The sequence below is a fragment of the Rhagoletis zephyria genome, unplaced genomic scaffold (genome assembly GCF_001687245.7).
Source record: "Rhagoletis zephyria isolate East Lansing unplaced genomic scaffold, Rhagoletis_zephyria_1.1 Rzeph_scaffold_08569, whole genome shotgun sequence".
NCBI lineage: Eukaryota > Metazoa > Arthropoda > Insecta > Diptera > Tephritidae > Rhagoletis > Rhagoletis zephyria.
In genome coordinates this window covers 5,212-18,207 of record NW_016165649.1, presented here as the reverse complement: position 1 = coordinate 18,207, position 12,996 = coordinate 5,212, and the positions used below count along the sequence as shown (strand labels likewise).

Sequence of the window (12,996 nt, the reverse complement as noted above, 5' to 3'; positions counted from 1 at the left end):
CAGGCGATTGCGCGGACCAATACTGTGTTCATACGATAAATGTATGTATGTATGCACATATGTACTTACATATCTACGTTCATTTGTCTATTGATAGCTACATTTGTAGAAGTTGACTGGCAAGGAATTTTTCTTCTCTTGGCCATCACTAACTTCTGGTAAGGCGTGAGGGCAGTGAACCCTTCCCCACGCACAGGCATGCATGAATGTACTCGTATATACAAATGAGCTGCTGATTGTAAACGTGGCAACATTTACATACCCTGCAGCAATTCAGACTCACCCTAGGTTAGCCCTCAGATAGTCCATATTGTTACCAGCACTAGTCCCTCATAATTCCCATGCCAATGGTTTCAACTGCCATTTTTAACATTGGCGTGTCATTGGAAAAGAACCGGTCCAATCAACAGTGACCGCAAGATAGTCCTGGACTAGTCCAATTTTGGAGATTTTTTCGTTGGAGTAAGATTGCGTTCTGCACTTCATAGATGCTTTTTCATATTTCGGAAAAAAAAAATTATTATCATTTTATAACCATGTTGCCTCTGACGGCATTTGAACCCGGACCCTCCTGAAAGCTAACAAATCGTGGCAAGCATCTCTGCGCACTGAGCTACAGCCACACATGTAAATGTATGTTCAAATGTTCACTTTGAATCAAGGCCAGACCGAGCGAGTGGGACATTCACAGGGAGGTGTTCTTTAATTTTTTTTTTTTATTGAATTGCAAGACAACACCACCCTGTCACTGCCAACCTGTACTTTTCGTCTATCTCTAGACCTATTCCTTGGGGACTGTTCGAAAGCTTATATTTTCGATGCAAGCAAATGTCCAATTCTGACCAGTCAATTTTTAACCAGTGGAGTACTGGTCCTTTACGGAAAATTGTCCGCCATAATGCTGCAGGGTACAAATAAATATCTACATGTTTAGGTGTGCCTGCATGTATTGGTGTTATTTACGTTGAAATCTTTTGTATCTATTCCTTGGTAGAAAAGCGTAAATATGTAAACAAGATATTTACAGGTCTTCAAATTTATATGTATTCGTTTAGTATTTGTGGGAGTGTATGTGATTTCGTATTTGTATACAAATAAACGTTAAAATTTTGAAGAGTGCGCCATCGTAAATAGTCATTTTTGTTAACATATTTATATGCATGTATGTACTTAAAAATCTGTTTTTTTTTTACCGAGATAAATATTTGTTTATCTTAGTAGTGAATACATATTCCGTTTTTATACTGGAAATAAATGAATGTACTGTATATGAATGTCTGTATATGAATTAAATTCTAAAAAGTGGTAGTCACCTTTTGGCCAGCTAAGTTCTGAGGTCTTCATGCAATGCCTCAAATAAATACATGCACTGGAAGTGTTGAATTAATATGTATTGCCATTTTTACAAAAAACTGAAGGAAGGCAACTTAAATCAGAAAAAAAAAATCACAAATCTGGCATTCCCTCACTAAAGGTTACCAACAACCGAAGTGAATATAAATATTTAATTTTTTTGATAATTTTTCATGATTTTTATTTTCCTATCAAGAACAGTCGCCAATACATTGTCGAAAATATTACACCAATTCGTCTGCCCGTCTGTTTATATGCAATCTAGTCTCTCCGTTTTCGGGATATCCGAAATATGAAATTTGGTAAGCGAGTGTATGTATAATGTAAACCGGAAAAATCGGTCTACTATAACATATAGCTCCCATACAACTATTGTCCAGATATGAGATTTTTTGTTATAACTTCTCCATTTATGCAGCTATAAACATGAAATTTCGCACTGTTTTCACTCCTATACCAATGATTGGTCAGGTACAATTTTTTGCCATATAACTTTTGTAACCGGTTTACATACTGAGCACACATAGCAGTGAAAATCACTTAGATTGTTGCTTTATAAGGTAGGTATATCTCCCATACCTCTGGTTGTTTAGATATGATTTTTTTTTTACATATGTAACTCCTCTATCTACATACATACATATGTATGCTGTGAATATACAAAATTTTTCAAACGAAGTAATCAGTTAAAGTAGAATTGTCTGAGGTTCAAGAAAGGTATGAAGCCATCGGCATAGCCGAAGACAGCGCTGCTCTTACTTGTTTAAATACAAATTTAATTTAAAGTTTTTTTTTGTTTTTTTAGTGGCATTTTAACTATTTAAATTGAACACTGTTTTCAGCCTTAAGGCTTAAGTACTTGCTATATAAGAGATCAACATATCTCATCATCGTTCGGTGAATAAGTCTGATGAGGAAATATGGTGATCTCCGAAATTCTATCTATCTATCTAAGCGAATATTGCTTATGACCACAGGTATTAAAAAAAGTTATAATTGGAATAGGGAAAAGTTAAAGATCCTGATACTCAAAAATAATTGAAAGACTGATTACTTTCCGTTCCTGAATAAATCGTTATTTTTAATATTAAATTTATGGCCCTTACTATGAAAATTAAGTATTTAGGTATAAAGCGTTTTGAAGTATGTATTTCTTTTATGAATACGAACGTTACTGTATACAAAACTTCCAAATCTTTAGATAGTCCACCAATATGTATTTTATGCCTTACCTTCTGCTGCAATAGAATTTAGAAAAGCTGCGTAAGTCGATTTTTATGAACACACACTTTTTTTTATTTTTAAAAATTTTGTAATTTTCGCTTCGAACGATCCAAATGTCTTAAGAAATCTTCTCTGAGCTTCGTTTCTTCAAAAAATTCGAAATATTACGGTAAGGCATTTCGAAGAACAAAGTCATTGGCAGAGACATAATATGCAGCACAATAATTAGTCCAATATATAGAAAGGTCTGTAAAATAATAAAAATACAAAGGTAATAGTGAATTCTCAAATCAAATGACAAAAAACTCAAGTATTTTGTATGGTTGTCGATTATTTCTGACAGTGTACGAAAATAAACTATATTGTACGTTACTATTTCGTTCCGGGTATTATTTTAACAGTTCGGTACAATACGAAAACAAAACGGCTGAGTTCACTTTGGCGATAGTACACTACAGTAGTTAGTAGTTACATACGAAACAACAAACGAAATGAATCGTGCAGAAAAAAATATATGTATGTATGTACATATATGCAATAACTAAATACAAAACGAATGGCTGCAATGAAATAAAAAAATAAAAATGTTTTTTAATCGAATTGGATATGAAAATTTACAGAAAAAAATATTTTTCACGTAATTGAAACGTTTGCATACATATAAAACGTACCATATGGTACAATTGTCACAAACGAAATGCAAACGTTTCTCGTTGGGGAAAATGAGAGTGAATCTTACAATTTGTTTCTGACTATGTACAAAACTGTACAAAACCACAAATGATATGATGATCGATGAGCAAATGGGAATTGTTTTGTACAGTTTATTTTCGTACCCTGATTTCTGATAACTATAAGGAAAATTGCGAAAAATCGAAGACTTGATTTGCGGGAATTAAAGGCTGTGGAGCGATCACCATCTTGAGTGCAAGGGTTGTCAACCGCTTTTTTCAAATCAGAAGGGCAGCAATCTTAGAGTCTTGGGTAGTCGACTTCTAAGAGGATTTTTCTACACTTCCTTGCAATTATTTTTTAGTTATTAATTTTTTTATAGCAGATCTATATATATATATTTATAAAAAATACAATTTTAAGTTATGCCATTTGATGTATAAAGTCGGTATGGCGGTTAATAAAATTTTTTCCCGAAATTAAGAGGAAAATTAAATATATTTGTATTTTTTACAAATTATAGAATATTCGCCAAAAAGAGGAACTTTAAAACTAAAAAAGAGAGCGTGATGAGATGGAACAAAATCCTCTTAAGCTTCAATTACCACTAAGGTCTCGGCAAAGATGGATTCAATCGTAAAATGGCATTGCTCGTGAGCTATTTTTTAAATTTTTTTTTAACCCTGACAGCCTTCTTTTCAAGATGGCGTCGAGTTCACAAGCCCTTGAGTACCACAAATCAAGTTTTACGTTATTCTCGGATATTCTCGCAGTATTCAAATAGAATTGAAGACTATGCCAGGTATCACCATTTTACCAATTTTAACCCTTATTTGGCCATACTATTTTGCAAAAACTAAACTATTTAATTCCACTTACCATTCGGAAAGGTCCCGCATACACCACTTTACTATCACCGCTAAAGACACCGAGTATAAGTAAACAATTCAACAGCGATAGAGCATAGGAAATATGAATAACTTTTTGGAAAATCTTTGCACTCAATATGCGGCGATACCAATCGAGGTGTTTGTTCGCCATGGCAATAATAGACCAACAACCGCTCAATACATAGCAACAACGTTGTAACACCAGTATAAATGTTGCCACACGCACAGTATGCTCACGTCCGAAGGGGGCTGCCTGCGTACAAATTGTGAATACCAAGTAGATCAAGTGACTGGTGAAGTTATTGAATATTTTGCGAGAACTGAACTTAGAATTGTACTCAAGATATAGCCAACTTGTAATAGCGCCGGCCAAGTATGGAAATATGCGCGCCAGCGGATGCATGTAGAGCTCAGTGAAGTGTGCGAACGTAGCCTCTAAGGATATTTGGTAATTTAAGTTAATGCCAATGATAGCTTGATACGTTAGGGAGCCAATAATAAGTAGCAAAGTCAAGATTTTAGCAAGTTGGGGTTGCCTGAAAAGAAAGTGTGATGTGATGTTTTGTTTTATAAAATTTTTATTTCGAAGATTTACATACTTAGTATACGTAACCAAAAGCACTGTCAGCACAATCGAATACTGCATTTCGCAAGACAAATGCCAAGTCCATATCAGGCATATGTCCCGATAATCAAATAAATTGTGTATGAAGAGCAAATTCCGCCACCAGTAATGCTCACATTTACCCGCCAAAACACCGGCTGAGTTAAAGACTGATGTATTGTCCAAGTAATGGAACGTTAAATATGAGGCGCAGATCATGAAATAGTAGAGCGGGGCCAATCTATTTAAAAAAAAAAAGAAAAAAAAATGGGTTTTAACCACGAACCATATTCATTATAAGTAAAATAATTTAAATCAATATTCAATCATTATTCTATGATTTTTTTTTCGCTCAGAAATAATAATTTTTGTTTAGTATTATTTTTCCGCTCAAAGGATATAATTATTTTATGATTTTTATTTTTTTCTCCCTTTTAAGGATATTTTGGAAATCGCGCTAGTTTAGCGTACGAGTTTTCTGAATAATCATTATTGTTAAGTGAAAAAATAAAGCTCAATAATAATTATTGGCTTTGATCGAAAAAAATAAAAATGAGGTAATAATTTCTTTTGAGCGAAAAAATAAAACCCAAATATTTATTATTATTTTTAATTTTCATTGCAGATTACAGTAGGACTACGCATACAGATATGTGAGTATTGTTAAAACTGTTTTCTGATGTTTTGACTTTTTTTTGATTAAACATAATAAAATTTTATTATTTTCGGTTCCTGGTTTTATAAATTGTTGTTTAAAGTTTAAGTTACGATTACGGAAAAATTTCAACAAAAACATTTCGGAAAATGGCATAGGTTTAAATCAGAATTTATAACTTTTAAGGCATCCGTTACGAGGTTTTTTTGGGTTAGGTTAGCCATGTGTCACACATAGGCCATTTGGTCTTTCGCAGTACCAGATGAATATCGGACCTTACATAGACTTATAGTAGACATTGTTTATGTCCACATTAAACTATCTTTAAGTTTTTTCCGGCTATTTAAGACGGGTTCTTGCTAGCGTCCGATATATGTAAGCATATGAGGTGCTCCAGCGGTGCTTTGGCTTCGGGTTTAAGGAAATTGGTGCGTACTCCCCTATCGACGATTGCTATATCGCATTTATTTATGTGCCCTGGGAATGCAGTGACCTGTTTTCATTCTTTAATTTTTCCACAATAATGCTAACACAAATCAGGTATACCTATCTTCGTTTGGTTTTCATTCCACTACCCAACCACTTGTATTTTCCTGATCTTATCGATTTCAATTTGTAGTTTCGCTTTAGATGTTTTTCTATCGCAATTATTTCGTTCCCTTCGATGCCCATATGGTCTGGGGCCCAATAGATAGCGTTATTGCTTTTATTGATGTCTTATATACTATCCACGTACATATATTTTTTTAATGGAACCGCTTCCCATTTCACTAAAGTACGGCTGCCATACGTCCCCGTTTCCAGGGACATGTCCCTATTTCGGACCCTTTGTCCCCGTGTCCCCGCCTACAACCAAAATCCCCCCTCCGTTTAATGCTTCGGACAACAATATATAATTCGCTTTTTTAAATTTTAAGTGGTTAGCGAAACATTTCTTAGTCTATCGGATTCGAAAGTGTAATGTGAACAGTGGGTGAAAATAAAACTCAAGATAACGCTGAAAAGTAGGTTCCTGACAATTATAAAGACAATATACTTTGAGCGATTTAGGAGGAGGGAAATCGATAATCGAAGTTGGTAAAAAAAGTATCCATCAATTATTTAAGAGGAAAAATTATAATGATATCCCATGAATGTTATGAGGAAAAAACTTATTTAAAATCATTTATTGAAAAATGTACATTCAAGTGGAAAGAATGTCGCCCTGAGAAAAATTTAGTTTATTTTTTAAGGATACTATTGAACTCGAATGAAAAGCAAACTTGCTAAAATTTTTGAGCTTGTTTTTTCTCTTATTTCATCACAATGGTCTAAAGAGAGAAGCACACTTTACATTGGCACTGTGGGAAGTATAGTTCAGTGCAAGTTCAACCTTAAAATGACGTGCACTGAATTTTATCATTTAAAAATGAACACGAACTTTTAAGCAAAGTTAAAACTAGTGAAAAATACAAATGGTATATGCGAAAAGAGACCCTATAACATGCAATATGAGTTAGTTACGTAAAAATGTGTTAAAATAGTTCTTGTTTTGTTTGCTTCCACTTACGTTAAGAAGCACAAATACCTTCCTGAATTGCCTTGAACTTTTTCTATGATCTCTAACGTCGAAAAAAATTATACCCCTATTTTTTTTTTAAATCAAAAAATAGTTACTGGTCTCCAGTGTTGCCAGAAGTTTTTGGATGAACTGGCTGAATTGGCAAATAAAACCGGCAAAAAACGGCTAAAATGTTTCAACTAAATTTCACATGTTTTATTTAAATAAATCACGAGTAAAAAGACTATTTATTGGAGAGAAGTTACAAATTCGAGCCGGAAAAAATTTTGCCAGCAGGAATTAGCAATTAGGAAAAAGATATGATTGTGGCACATGGTTGGATTTTTTGTCGACGATAATTTGAACAAACAAGTTCGTTAAATTTAAGAATTTACAAACTGGAGCGATTTCAAAATGAAAAATGTAAGTTAATACTTGTTTACTTAATTAATTTAGTCAATTCCAATGATTTGAAAGGTACTCGAAAAAAAAACTATTTATTACTATTACTATCTGATATTTTGAGTGATAATTCTCGCTGGATTTTCGACGAACAAACCTATTGTCTTCCCTACAAGGCCTTCTCAGACTGACCGATTCTCAATACACTCAAATAGAAACCCATACACATTAAAAACGCTGTAAAAATTTGCCTTCAATTTTAAGGCAGTAAAACAACAACCTTAAGTTAACATCAACCGAGGCCATATGTTGGCAAGTGATGCCAAATCACAGTTACACAAAATAACTGGTCAGATTTTTCAGAAATCCCTTCAATTCTGATGTAAAATATGATGCTAAAAGACTGCAGATCTCCCATTTAGATGACCGGTCATATGGCCGGAAGATGTCTCGTAGAATTCCCAGCGAGTTTTGCTCTTTTATTTTCATTTTGACTCACTTCAGTGTTGGTTCCTTTAATTCAAGTTGGCATTCGGTTTTTGGAATTTGAATAAGTTCTCAGCAAAAACGTTTGCTTAAAAAAATACATATGTGTACATAGTGCTTGAAAATATCAATTTTTCCATTACCTTAAACCTTTGGGAGTGGGCAAAAATTATGTTTTTTTAATTTAGGCAGAATTGAATATGCGCTATCTGGGAAGACAATATCTACATGTAATATTTATTCTGTTTGTTGGGACTATATCCAAACACAAACGCATCTTAAGAGTCTTAACAGTGAAACAATTTCTTATTTTCTAAGTTGACGAATAAAACTTCACACTTAAAATTAAGACATTTATAACAAACATTTTATGAAGAAAATCCCCTTCGTTTAAAATAAAAATAAGCGAAATCGGCCCAATTTCATACAACCCTGCCTGACATGAAAATTTTCTCCACGATAAGGCTAGTTAGCCATTTCTAACAGATTTTGGGTCGCTTAGTCAAAAATGGAAACATATATACATATTTGAAATTTAAGAAAACAAGGCAAATAGCAAAATTGGCTAAAAACGGCAAATTTTTTTCAGCAAAACGGCTAACAAATCGGCTGCCGGCTAAATCGAAATTTCTCCGGATGTTTGCTATCGCAACCGGCTAAATCTAGCCGGAAAACGGCTAAAAAGGCAACACTGCTGGTCTCTCAGGGGGCCTAAAGTTTTCCATATATTTTATATGGGGAAAAATAACCTTTCGTAGAAATGTAATGGAATTCTTGAAAATCAATATTTTTCGATCGGAAAACTTTGGTTCTTTTCAAGAGGCTTACAATAATAATACCCAATTGTTCATTTAACCATTTCTTAAAACTAACAGTTTTTTATCGGTGCAACCATAGCAATGCGATGCGACAGGCAAATACATCGTAGGTGATTTCGCATCACATTACAGAGTAGTCCCCCAGGTGAAGAAGGATCTGGATTCACTTAGCATTTCCAATCCAAACTCGCTTAGGCGGTTACAGTGCCAATAAAGAAGAAGAAGAAAAAGCTTTCCCTAGGCAATGAGCCGAACTACTTTCAAAGTCATAAAATTAAAACTTTCAAAGATTTAAACATTTTGCTCTTATAAAAAAATTACTTCTCAACAATCACTCAACAAACCTGAGAAATCGATGGAACACCGTCTTTATGATCTGCATAATGCTTTGTGTGAAGCTATGCTGCCGGATACGTTCAATTTCTGTTTTATTTTGTAAGAAGGTGTAGACCTGCAGAAACCCACTGTAAATAAGCAAAATTACTTATTTCAAATTTATTTTTAATAAATTATATCTTAACATTTTCCACTTCAAACTAACCTGACTAACAAAAAGACATCCATGGCCACATCCATATTGCCTATATTACTCAAGTATCGAAGGAGTGGTGTTGCATTGCTGGCTATGGCACTCAATATAATAAAAGTATGAAAATAGGTTGCGATTAGAGCGCTGATTACACGTCCACCGTTCAAGAAAGCAAAAGTATTAGTTGATGAATCGGATGCAGCGAAGATCTTAGACCAATTCAGCTGTATATCATAGCATAGAGTAAAAGACTCAAGTGATGTCGGCGTGTGTCTGATATGCTCCTTAGAATTTTGGTCATTTTGTTCAGCTTTCTTGTCCTTGGCATCTGTTATTGTTGCATACACAACTTTCATTTTACCACATTCTTTACTACGCAATAGGGATGCCCTAAAAGTCATTACAAGCGTGTAAATGCTAAAGCCAATGAGCAATTGAAATGATGCCAGCTTGTAGTAATATTTTGCATTAAACATCATTGTTTTTGCCTTCACAATACGCGGCTTGAGTTCATATAGATCACCATCCATAAATAAATCGCTTTCCAAATAGGCACTGAGTAGCTGCATTACTTCCTGAGCGTTACACTCATTTGGCACACACAAGCCGATATGCAGCACTGGCCGGAAATGTCCATACATCACATCTACTTGATGCGGTGATTCATGTTCCAAGTAAACTGTTCGATATGTTACATTGAATGGCGATACGGCAGATAATAGCGACAGATTCATTTTGTGCTCTACATAGCGGGAGATGTCCAAGTCTAGGGCTTTATGCGCCGCTTCACATAATTCGTAGTTTCCTAGCCAAAAATTATCGCCAAACATGAAAGCGGGTGGCTTGGAGCCAGAGGCATCGAGCACTGATAGAAAATTGATTTCGTTTTTTTTTTTTAATTTTCCAGTGGAACCATATAAAGAATTTAAACCAACCTTTAAGCGCCCAAGTTTCGCGTTTAAGTATGCCTCGCCGCAGCGTTTGCATTTGGTTATGACATGCCTTGTTCACAAGATTTGTATTACTTACGGTAGTTAATGGGAAGAGTATAGTGCTATATTCCAAAATATTGGCCAAATCCATATGAAATGTATTTCTATGCGTATAATTAAGGCTGGCATTCGCGCAGAATAAAAGAGTCGCGAACACAAGTAAATGCCACAATAACCTCCACATATTTAATGAAAGCTGAGAGATAAATATTAGCCGAATCGTGCTTTATCAGATACCGAATTGTTGTGCAGCTGAAGTCGCACTGCCTAGCTACGTTAAATTTTATTCAAATTGTGGCAATTAATCTTTAATACTGATGGTAGAATACGAGTATGTTTAGTAAATATGAAATAACCAAAGCAATTAAGTATTTATTTTTGTAATTGATTAGTTAAAAGCTTAGCTTTGTGCAATTAGTTAGGCAAAATATAAAAAAATTAGTTCAATGCAAAATTTTTATGTATAAGCAAAAAAAAAATTTTAAACTACATATCGTCGCCTGAAATGCAAAATGACCTAACAAACATCGTCTCTGAAAGGGGAAAAGTCGTGACTAATTTTTTAATTCTTTTTTTCATTAAACGATGTGGGGAGTTGTAATTCAATGAAATCTATCATATCAATCAAACAGTGAACTTTTATTAGTTACGTCGATTTGCATTCCAGGTAACGATATTGCACCGTGCGACAGCCAATTTTAAACACAAAAAAATTTAATGCTAGCGTACCCGGTGAACTTCGTTTGGCCCAAAATTAATTTTTTGTTGGAACATTTTTGTAATAGGGATGGGTAATGGCGGGTTTAAATTCGTTTTTGTTCGAATATCGAAAATTGCCCAACCATTCGATTCGAAATTTTGTGGTGCAAATTCGATTTAATTCGAAATATTTCGAATTTTCCTAAATTTCTTTGAAGTGAAGCTTCTTAATCGGGTTCGGAGATGTTTGCGTTAAATATTTAACACCAAGTCATAAAATCTGCATCGTTTGTTCAATTTTCAAAAAAGAGGTAGGTGTCAAGAGAAAGATGAGTAATATTACACACATCATTAATTAATAATTATTATTAATTAATATTAATTAATATTATTATTTAAAAAAAATCAGTGCAATGTAAAATAATAATATAGGTACCAAAATGAAAGAGAAAATATATAATACGTGAAGGGTAGTGTTGTTAAGTGTAAAAACTGCTTTATTGTGAATTGTTAATGGGAAAGTGGAGAGGGAAATTTTTATTTCTTTATATACATGATTTGTATTTGAACTAAGTAGTATATATATAACGCAAATACCTCGCATAGTTACTCATATAAATTGGATTGCTTAAGTTACTTAAGGAAATTTTACCCGAGTTTTTCTTTTGTCGCTCGCTTTTTTTATGTTGCTTGAACCATGGACCACCCGAGTGGCAGTAGGCACATCTAAGCAATCGACTGAGTCGGCAAGATCCAAAAAAATTATAAAAAATTACATAAAGTTTTAAGAAAGTTAAAATAAGGCCAAACGTGAATTTCTCCTGATTTTAATTTGTTTTAATTTTGATCTAAAAAAATCTTTGAATTTGTATTGCTTTGCTCTTTCTAAATAAAAGTTATCTGTACTGTTATAAGTTTTGTTGTAATTTTTGGGCATGACTTCATGCCGACATAAGAATTTTCATTGTATGAAAACTATGTAAAACAAAACCGGTTTATCCGATGTTTTCTTAATTTTAAAATTGAGAACTGGCATTTTTCTAATTACAATTTTTCGAATAACTCGAAAATCGGTTTTGTTAAAATGCGAATAATCGAACACCCTAATAACAAGAAACAGAAGGAAGGGGCACTCACGAACACAATGGAAGGACCAAGTGCAGAATGACCTCTCTCCGCTCGGGATGTACGAGGGATGTTTCAAAAGTTCTGGGATTAGTGCTGAAATTAAATTAGGCAGAACTTATAGAAATGTTATTGGTGCCAGACGTCTCGACATGCTTATGCAACTATCTAGTGCAATATTGTTTAGTCTGATTTAGGTGTTCGATTGTAATAGACGTGTTTTCATAGCACTGTTTTTGTAACCATGGAAGACGCAACAATATCTCAAAGAGCAATAATTTTCATTTTGTGGAAAGAAGACGTGAAAACGTCAAAAATTATTCAGCGTACCACTGCGACGACAGCACTTGGCAAAAACCAGACTGGAAAGTTGCATACGCGTCCGTTATTGCAACAGGATAAAGCAAAACCACACACCGAAAGAAAAACGAAGGTTGTACCCACCTTATTCCCCCGGATCTTGCGCCCAGTGATTATCATATTTTCCCAGATTTCAAAAAAAAACCTTACGGGGTGTTTGAATCGAAATTTTAACTGACGTAAAACAGAGACACCAGAAAAGTTCATTGAGGACGGCTTAAATAAACTAGTTTATAGTTGGAATAAATGTATTCAGTTAAATGGAGATTATGTTGAAAAACTACATTGTAATATTGTGCCTATATCTATCCATTTGGATAAAAAACCCCTTTGCACCAGAGCTGTTGGGTATAAAAATTACTTTTTTTACGATCGTCGAGTTGACTATTATCATACTGCAATAAAGCGGATGAGTGAGTACGAGAAACAAAAAATGTGACATAATTGGCCGTTAGTTGTCGCTGTGATACCTATTACTTGTTTAAAACGTATTTAAGGCCGTCGTTTTTCTATAAATAATTGTATAATTTTTTTTTTAATCAGTAATTATATTTGAGCCTGAATCAAGTTTATGATTTCTGTTTAAAAAAGTTCTGCCTTTCTTAATAAATGTCAATTCAAACTGTAATTTTCAAATATGTAAACTC

At 33.9% G+C, this 12,996-nt stretch overlaps 1 protein-coding gene across 1 annotated transcript; it reads right to left on the bottom strand.

The window, feature by feature from the left end:
• Positions 1-2,654: 2,654 nt before the first annotated feature.
• LOC108375151 (uncharacterized) lies at positions 2,655-10,466 on the bottom strand. The gene is made up of 6 exons (XM_017631243.1): positions 10,109-10,466; positions 9,186-10,038; positions 8,989-9,108; positions 4,739-4,984; positions 4,129-4,675; positions 2,655-2,824 (listed from the first exon to the last, which is right to left on the bottom strand). The coding sequence occupies exons 1-6, from the start codon at positions 10,347-10,349 to the stop codon at positions 2,696-2,698; spliced, it is 2,136 nt and encodes a 711-aa protein (XP_017486732.1). The 5' UTR covers positions 10,350-10,466; the 3' UTR covers positions 2,655-2,695.
• Positions 10,467-12,996: the final 2,530 nt, after the last annotated feature.